The sequence below is a fragment of the Colobus angolensis genome, unplaced genomic scaffold (assembly GCF_000951035.1).
Source record: "Colobus angolensis palliatus isolate OR3802 unplaced genomic scaffold, Cang.pa_1.0 Scaffold57, whole genome shotgun sequence".
NCBI classification, from domain to species: Eukaryota; Metazoa; Chordata; class Mammalia; order Primates; family Cercopithecidae; genus Colobus; species Colobus angolensis.
In genome coordinates this window covers 12763882-12773509 of record NW_012119265.1, presented here as the reverse complement: position 1 = coordinate 12773509, position 9628 = coordinate 12763882, and the positions used below count along the sequence as shown (strand labels likewise).

Here is a 9628-nt window from a genome sequence, read left to right as displayed (position 1 = left end):
CGGGAGGCGGAGCTTGCAGTGAGCCGAGATTGTGCCACTGCACTCCAGCCTGGGCGACAGAGCGAGACTCCATCTCAAAAAAAAAAAAAAGATTTAGTGAAAGTCCTTTCACCTCAGCCCCCTTATTTCTAGTACACCCTCAAAGCCGCTTAAGCTTCAGGGAGGTGGCAGCATCGGGTGAGGTGAAGGCCAGAACTCCGGAGGCAAGCAGACCTGGACCCAAGTTCCATTCTCCCATCTAAGAGCTTTACACGCTGCAACGTACCTAACCACTGACTCTCAGTTTCCTCACAATCTGCAAGATTACCCACCTTGCAGGTGGTGGTGAGACTGAAATAAGAGGCTTCATGTAAAGTCGTCTGCACAGTGGACGCTGGACCACATGACGCTACAGTCATGCTTTATTTACATGGCACTGGACCTCACAAAGTTCTTTCATCAGTGTTTTATTCTCAAGGGCAAGCTTGGAAGAAGGATGTGTGGTCTGGAGATGGAAGAACACAGACTCTGTGGTCAGAGCCTGGGTTTGTGTCCTGGCCGTGTTTAATGCCATCTATAAAATGGCGTTCACAGTGCTCGCTTCGGCAGCACATATACTAAAACTGGAACGATACAGAGAAAATTAGCATGGCCCCTGTGCAAGGATGACACGCAAATTCATGAAGCGTTCCATATTAAAAAAAAAAATTGGTGTTCACAGTAGTACCTTCTTTCACTGGGTAGCTGAGGGGACTGAATGTGAAAGGCAGAATGCCTCAGAGATAAATGCCCATTTTCCAAATTACATTCTTACCGCAAACACCACAAGGATACGTTCCCTTCAGAGCCACAGATGATTTATTAAAAAGGAAGTAATGGAATCCAGGACCAGGCCTGGATATAGCTGTAACCTAGATCCCGCCTTCATTCCTATGGCTTCAGAGGTACACCCTCCTCACCCCAGTATCTTGCCACCTTGATTGCCCTGGTTCCAGAAAGAACACTCCAGACAACTACCAGGGTAGCTGGGAACCCCTGGCACCGTGGGACAAGGAGTGCTCCAGGCAGCTCCTGAAGGACTGCCCTCCTGGAAGGCTCTGGCGGAGAAGAGGCCCAGCCACAAGAGCTTCCCGGGGGTGGGGGAAGGGCTCAGGCTCGTGACCTCTGCACAGCTCTCCCGCCCTCCCCACTTCTCCCTCTGCCCAGAATGAAATCTCCCACGGCCTTCATCTAGCCCCTGACCCTATTCCACCCTAAGAATCCCAGCCTCTTTCTTATTTTGAAAAGAAGAGGGCTAGAATCCAAGTATTTATTTATATATTTTTTTCTTTTTCCTTCTTTGTTTCCTCTCTTCTAACTTAAAAGCAATTAACACACCGAAGAATGCACGTGTTTAAATGAAGGGAGCTAACTAGCAACACAATTGCCTGCGTACAGACCCACGGGGCTGTGATCCTGAACTGTTAACCGTGGGGTTAGGTGTGCGACACGCAGAGAGGGTGTGGAGAAGGTGGGGGAATAATTTGCTTGATTTCCCCAGGACTCTAGTATCCAAAATGGGGTGCTCAGGACAAACCAGTGGGGTGTAGGAATAAAATACGAGACTGTCTACTGTCATCCCATTCTTTTAAAATTTCTACGTGTATGTTTTAAAATGATAAACTTTATTATTAAAATGAAACATCTGTATCCCACGCTGATGGACACGTGCCAGGCCTGTCGTGCTTCATGTTAGCAACTCATTTTTTTTTTTTTGAGATACAGTCTCGCTGGAGTGCAGTGGTATGACCTGGGCTCACTGCAACCTCCGCCTCCCAGGTTCAAGTGATTCTCCTGCCTCAGACTCCTGAGTAGCTGGGATTACAGGCACCTGCCACCATGCTCAGCTAATTTTTGTATTTTTAGTAGAGACAGGGTTTCCCCAGGTTGGCTAGGCTGGTCTTCAACTCCTGACCTCAAGTGATCCAGCTGCCTCAGCTTCCCAAAATACCAGGATTATAGGCATCATTTCCTCTTCATAACAATGCTAGGAGATAGGTAATATTATTATCCCTACTTGACAGATGAGGAAACCGAGGCACAGAGTAAAGAGCTCACGCAAGTCACATGGTCAATAGTGGAGGCAGGATTCTAACCTGGGCAGTCTGGTCTGGAGCTGCTGTTCCTAAGTACTACCCATCCTCTCACATAATCCTACACACACTAACATGCACATACTGTTGGTACAGGATCGTTTTGCTGCAGTCAGAGAACATGACCAGAAGTCTGGACTCATAGCTCAGGATACACTGAGGGGTAGGAGCTGGTATAGTGGAAGCTACAACCTGGGGCTCTTGGCAGGTGCCTGGGGAGGAGGCCAGAAGGCTCAGTACATGCTGCCCATGTTTCCCCTCCCTGATTTTCTTTCAGTAATCACTTAGCCATGTGCCTTGTCTTGGATCCTGCACAGACCCTTGGATTCAGAGATAGCTGGAAGATAGGCCTTCTTCCTAGAGAGGTCATCACCTAATTCTGATGTAATGTTGACACTGTAATACAACATAGGAGTTGCTCAGTAAATAGCTGTTGAAGGAGTAAATGATGTTCACTCATACCTTCCAATCTGTCTGATTTGTCTTCTTCATAAAAGAAGCGGCCAAGTTCGATTTTTAAAGAAAAGCTGTCAAGACCAGAGCACATCAGAGCCCTTTTCCCACAAAGCAGTGTGCTGCCAGCCCAAAAGCCATCCCTGCTCCTCAGCCCCGGTTTCACACAGGGCCAGTGAAGTGCTGACAGACACTCACATCAGAGGCATACTTAGTGCAAGTTAAAGAGGAGGGGAAGGTGGGAGGGAAGGAAAAAAAAGCACTCATCCAGCCAGGATTTAGCCGGTATATGCCAAACTCCATCCAGAGGCCTAATACCCCCAAATGCCTGGGAGTCTACATGTTGTTCCTCTGATCATCAGGTAATGACTGACCCTGGAACCCATCAGGTACACTGCCGAGTGTGCATCGTTCTGTTCTGTGCAGACGCTGTAACCTAATGATCACCTGTCCCAGGCCAGGAAGCATTTGTCTTTTGCCAACCCAGGCGACTGACCTCCACATGTTAGGCCTTGTTAATACTGCTCTTGAAAGATTTGAAATCTCGAGTTAATATCTGGAAATAAGAAAACCTATTCAGAAACCAGACCGCTGGCACACAGAAGCAACCTCAACACTGCCTGACATCAACCACCTGTGAGCAGTTTGCTGCCGCGGCCCCCATCCCTGCACTTGCCCAGGTTTTGACCCGGTGCTCTGAACACTTCTCACATAGACATTTCAACAAATAACCTTTCTCCAGGAAAAAGCAGCATGATTTTCTGAATTAAATCCCAGTTCTGAGAATCAGAAAAACAAAATTTTTAGGTACAAAAGTGAAGTTTTCCACCTGCATAGGCTCTTTATTGGGAGACCTAAAGCAAAATGTTTTCTATGAAACCAAACAAAAGAATTATGCCTAAGAGCTAGTTTAAATTACAAGAGTTCCTTTGCAGTAATTATGGGTAAAAATGCAGGAAACAATCAAGGCAAATAAAGCTTTTCTTTTAACTAGCGATGGATGAGAATATAACATTGATAAACACTGCTCTCCTTCCAAACAAACAAAATCAAGCCAGGTTAGCATCATTCTATATACCAAGCCTAAGCCTTAACAATGTATGATGAAGGCTTTACATGTCAAATTTATACATATGGAATAATTTACCATTTAGTCCTATCCTCTATGTGCTCAGGAGTCTACAGTTAAATTATAAAAGCCCTAAATCAGCCTAAGTGAACAAAAAAATTCCTATGCCTAATTTAAAAAATACTAAGGAAAACTGAGATGGTTCAAGTATCTGAATTTGTACTGAAATAAACAGTCAAACCTGTGGGCAGCTGTCAGTTGCAAAAAACACTGTACAAATCCTGTACAATTGTATCTTTTCACATGACTAAACATCTTTATGGCAAAGTAATGCATTACTCCAAGATCCTGAAGCCCTGATTTAGGGGCAGAGGCATTACAATACACGTCTGAGCTCATTGCCTCTTTGAAGCATTTTTGTCACCGGAGGACTTCCATTTTCCACACGGCTTAATCACTCCTCTGCCCTGCTTGTCAGAGGCAGACTGCAGACACCACACGCATGCTGACGCTGGAAAGAACCCATCCCCCGATGGCTGAGCACAAACACTCCGCAGCCACCATCTCATCGGTGATTTCTATTGTAACCAAAGCGACACAGCCAGAGAGCAAGACACAAGGGACAGCACCCGGCGCCTCGGCCCTATGCAGAGCTGATGACGAAAATGGCACTTACTGTTGATGAGAAAAAATCATTCCTTATGTTTAAGCGAAAGCTCCAAGTTCCCGGCCGCACCTCCACCTCCCAGGGCCGAGGCAGCCCCTCCCCCTGCCCGGCGTGCCCTCTTCACTGGTTCAGCATCTTGTACAGAGGCGGACGCAGCCCTCTCCAAGGCTCCTTGTGAGCACGGCTGGCTTGCAGGCACAGGGCAATGCCAGCAGGAAGGAAGACACCTTCTCTCCTGTTAACTGCAATTTTTAATCTCAGTTTTCTCCCTTCCAATAAACAAATATCTCCAGCTCTTTCCTCACACACACAGTCTTTGTTCTGACGCTACAGGATTGCAACGCTGGGAGAAGAAAGTCAGTGTTATCTTGGCTATGGGTTATTTATGAAGTGCTATAAACGGAGAGAAGAAACATTTAGATTTGGGGCAGGCAAAAGAGGATTTCTGTCCTCCACAAATTAAATTTCTCTGTTTCAGGTTTAAAAGAAACAGCAAAATCTGAAGCCCCTGAGTCCAATAGGAATGCCTTCCTCTTGTCCTCTCGAAGAAGAAATTTCCCTGTCCTTTTGGTCCTGAACATCCTGGTTTAGGAGGGTCAGATAGTTCATTTAGTTTATCTGCTTTGTGCAAAAAAATTCTATTTTGCAGTATAAAGGGAATTCATTGCAGAGGAAGAAATTTTGTAATTTTCCTTGCTAGCTCCTCCCAGGGTTTACCATAACGTGTCTGAAAATTCCTCCTTATTCATACCCTCAGTTTCTCCGGACAATCCTGAGTGGCAGCGTTTGGTTTGTGTCTAGTCTACCTCAGACTCATTCCCAGCCTTATTCTGAGACTCGATATCGTTTTTCAGGAGTCCCTAAAGCCCAACATTTAGTCATTATTGTATCCCCACCTTGAAACATAGCAAACACGTGCTACACCAGTGGAATCAGAAGTGAAGACCTGGCAATAGTTCTCCCAAAATGCTGCATCTGACTCAGGCCCACGTGGTTGGCTGTTCCTGCAACCTGCTGAACACGAACCTCTGAGGCTCAGTACACTGGACCTGCCTGATGCCAGATACTTGCTCATTACCCCAGTGACGGCTACTTTCCTTGGGGGAGCTCCTCAACCCTCAAGGAAGGCATTTCTGTAGGGTCTGGGAACAGCGGCCACCCATTCTAGAGGCAGAAGTATCAGGCTGACAGGAAAGAAAATGGAAGTGAGGAGGCTCACATCTGGCTCTCCCTGTGCTAAAATAATCCCTAAATCCTTCCAGTCCCACTGGATCAGGCAACATGCTAAGACCAAAGCAAGTCAACTTCGTGACTAGCAGCATTGTTTGGTCTTCCAGAAAACCTTGAGAAAATACAGATAAGAGGAGAGCAATGAAAAGCTTTATCAGTTTAAAAAGGCACACATATTTCTGCCCATTCTGCAAGGCATGGAAAACAATCTTAACACACAACTGCCACGGTCATAACTTCTGAGTTTAATGATAACATTTTAATTGCCACTATTATAAAATAGGTGAGCTTTTCAGGTTGGCAGGCAAAATTTAAAAGTTATGCTGGGTTTAAAAAGTTCCTTTGGATGGATTTGATATTTCTGATAGTGAGAGCAATTCAGTGTAAACAGGAAGGAGCTAATCTTTGAGGTCATACGGTACTAGGAAAGTCCCTCCTTGTCAGTGGCTTAATAAGGACGACAGGTTTTGCTAGTGGTGCTACCGTCAGAAATTCAGGAAAGAGAACATAAAATTGATGACATTTGTTCATGACATATTATAAACATCTTCCATAATGAACATTTAGAAAGTATAGATAAGCAAAAAGAAAATTAAAATCACTTTCATTACAATGATTCCAACCAAGAGAAAAACCAATGTAAACTTTCTCAGAGGGTATGCCTTTCCACTTCGCTGTCCAACCTGTATCAGGCACTGAACACTTTCATCAGATTATTCACACATGCTGCTAGAAAGAGCCTTTAAAAAGAGTTCCTCACCCTGATTCCAAGTCTCTAAAAGAATTCACCAAGATATGCAACCTGCCAGAGGGACTCACTGAAGACACAGCCCCACCTGTGTCTACAGAGCTCCGGTTCATATGACAAGCAGGGTTTTCATTAAGGAAATGGGGAGGGAGTTCTGGGAAACAAAAGTAAATGGATTTTTAAGGAGTTCAACTATTGGGTTTTTAAAAATAAGGGGAGGCATAGGTGAGATCAGGTGGCAGGTCAACTCCTTCTCTGGCATCAGTCCCACTGAGGGGACGGGATCTAAGGACCATCTTTTCAGAGCTTCAGAATGTGCTGGCTGTGAAGGTTAACCCTGCATCTTTTTGTCTGTCACCCAACAATTTGTATCTCAGCTGTTCTTAGGTAATCCAGATGCCTCCAAAACAGAGGATCACACATACTGGCAGTTCTGAAGGACACTTTCTTTAATTTAGTTGTCTGTCCTGCATTCGAAAGTTTTGCTGAGTCACTTTTCAAAGATGTTATCGAAGGCTGGGTGCGAGTGGCTCATGCCTATCATTCTAGTACTTTGGGAAGCAGAGGTGGGAGGATCACTTGAGCCCAGGAGCTCAAGACCAGCTTGGGCAATATGGTGAAACCCCATTTCTACAAAAAACAAACAACAAGAATAATCTGGGCATGGTGGTGTGTGCTTGTAGTCCTAGCTACCTGGGAGGCTGAGGCAGGAGAATTGTTTGAGCCTGAGAGGTCGAGGCTGCAGTGAGCTGTGATTGTGCCACTGTATTCCAGCCTGGGTCATACAGCCAGACCTTGTCTCAAAAAAAAAAAAAAAAGACAAATCCAGGCATTGCATGTGAGAATGAGCATGTGGCCATGAGACCAGGGAAGTCAGGAAAGTGGATTTGATAAACCAGTGATGTCAAATAGCACCTACCAGGTGGGTACAATGAGAAACACTGGCAGAACGCAGCAGCTTTCGAACTGCACAATTTCCAGGATTGGCTCAGAGCATGCATATCTGATAACAAAAATGCACAGAGCATTGCAGCTCTTAAGAGTCTTCCTAAACTATTGGTCCAAGCATGTTCCGTATCATACCTTTTCTTGTTTTACTTTTTTAAAAAGCTGTACCAGACACATAGAATATCATCCCACAAAAACCTTCCTTGGTTAGAACAGTTGCTTTTCTTTCAATTAGTTGCCTTTCAAAACTATATTAACAAAACACAACAAAGATCAGAGTCAAAAAAAAGACATAATTTAAAAAACCTTATTTACCACCAAGATTAAGGTTTGCATCTTAAACATTATTCACACAGTTTCACAAAAAGCTACATGAATGTGGGAGGGAGCACTCAAGAGATGGACATAAGAACATGGAAAGGTGGTCAGTTTTCTCTAAAAAGCAAACCAATGTTATGAAATGTGAGCACGTGAAAACACACAGATATACGGGAAAGCCCTGAGTCAGTACACATTGCGGACACCCATACTCTTGCAAGAGCTCATTTTTGATCGTCCCACCTGCTGCTCAGCGAGCCTCTTCTGGATCTCTTGATCATCGCAGACGTCATAAACAACAGGCTTGGAAAGCTCAGACTCAATTCGAGCCAACCAGGTGCGAAGGTTGCTCATGTTTTTGTCCAACTGCTGAATAAAAGCAAAGGTCTCCTTCAACTTCTTCACCCTACACATATTTGCAGAAAAACAAAACAAACAAACAGAAAGTGATGGAAATCAAAAGCCCAATACTTAGTGGTAGAAGAATGTTCCAATAAGAGCATTGCAGGGTAAAAAAGAATCTATTTTGCTTTGATTTTATATCAGAACAACTCTCATGTCACCAGATACGAGTTCTCAGAGAATATGTGAAGCTTTGCAAGGCTGTTGCCTCTGTTGACTTTCGAAAGGACGGAGAGTTAATCCACCCATGAAAATGGAAGTCCTATCATTCCCAGAGTGAGATCCTCTGAGACCCAGTTCATCTTCCTGGGGCTCCAGCGGTGAGAAGATAGCCATTTTTTTCCTAAGTGAAAATAACCACTCCTGACTTCTGCCCAGTTTCTGCCATGGGTATGCCTGAGATTGCAGCAGCCGGTGATCCACCCTGGGAGATTAAAGATGTTACACGCCTGGTTCACTTGGTGGTATTTGGTCCACAAGGTCTCGCATGGGACCCTCCCCTTTGGGTAAGCAGAGAGCATGTGCCAAGCCCTACCGCTTCAGTATGAGGGGTTCACCCAGTCGTATACATTGAACCAGCCCATGTGGGTAGATTATGGGGCATCTCTGCCTGTCAGAAAGGGAGGGGCAAAGGAATCTGCATACAAGCGCAGTTCTAAATGGGATCTCCCTCGCCAGTCTGCCTCAGCTCCCATCCAGCCCAACTCGGCATGGAGCAGATTTGGAAGCACACGCATGGCATGAGTACAACTTGGCGTACGCGTCCACATGCTGTCAAGGGGACGTGATGTAGCTGTTGAGGGAAAACAATCTTTTTTTGACACATATACTAAAATAAAATGATCCAATAAACCGCTTTCCTTAAAGTCCTAAAGCAGAGCGAGTAGAGCCAGGATCTGTCCTGGCGTTCTGTGGGATGTGTAGTTAATCTCAGACACTTAAAAGTAATGGCTCCAATAGAAAGTTCCCACTGATCAATACTTACGTTGGGAGATGCTGTCAGAACTGCGCCCCATGGCCGGGAGCAGTAGAGCGATAAAATGGGGGCATCAACCCTAACTCTCAGGAAACACTGCGCTGCACGCCACCATCACCTCTTACTTGACTGAACAACCTCCTCTCAGCCCCCTAGACTTCCTGCCCACCTTTGGTTCTGTAGCCAAAGTGTAAGTAAGTTCCAGAAGGCAAGTCTGATCCATGCTCAAAGCTTTCAATAGTCCCTGCCCTGCCCTGAAAACCGGTTCAGCCCCTTGATCTCTGTACCTCAAGCATTCAGGGGCCACTCTGCCTCTAACCTTGCACTCTCTCAGATACCCACCGGGACAGGGAGCGCCACGGCCAGGCTGCAGCCGGCCAGTTTCCACCACACACAGCACCTCCCACAGTGCCTGGTGGGCAGGACGCTCTCCACAGATGCCTGGTGAATGGACAAATATGGACATTCCGCTAGAAGCTGTGACTTAAGTGGGCCATGGAGTAGTCATACAAGTGTGGATTCAAAAAAAAAATGTATATCTTACAACTTACCAAGTCAATCCAAGGGACTGACTTCTAGCTCTATTACCAGCTACTTTTAAGATTTAGTGAAGGCCAGGTGCAGTGGCTCACACCTGTAATCCCAGCACTTTGGGAGGCCAAGGCGGGCGGATCACGAGGTCAGGAGATCGAGACTAGCCTGGTTA

The 9628-nt window shown here is 45.6% G+C and overlaps 1 protein-coding gene across 2 annotated transcripts in view; it reads right to left on the bottom strand.

Moving 5' to 3' along the window:
• Positions 1 to 9628, bottom strand: part of SYNE2 (spectrin repeat containing, nuclear envelope 2) — a 396555-nt gene that overhangs the window by 23267 nt on the left and 363660 nt on the right. For both annotated transcript variants that reach the window (XM_011961973.1, XM_011961974.1), the window contains exon 100: positions 7788 to 7950. In XM_011961973.1, coding sequence (XP_011817363.1) covers positions 7788 to 7950 — 163 coding nt within the window. The remainder of the gene's footprint in view (positions 1 to 7787; positions 7951 to 9628) is intronic.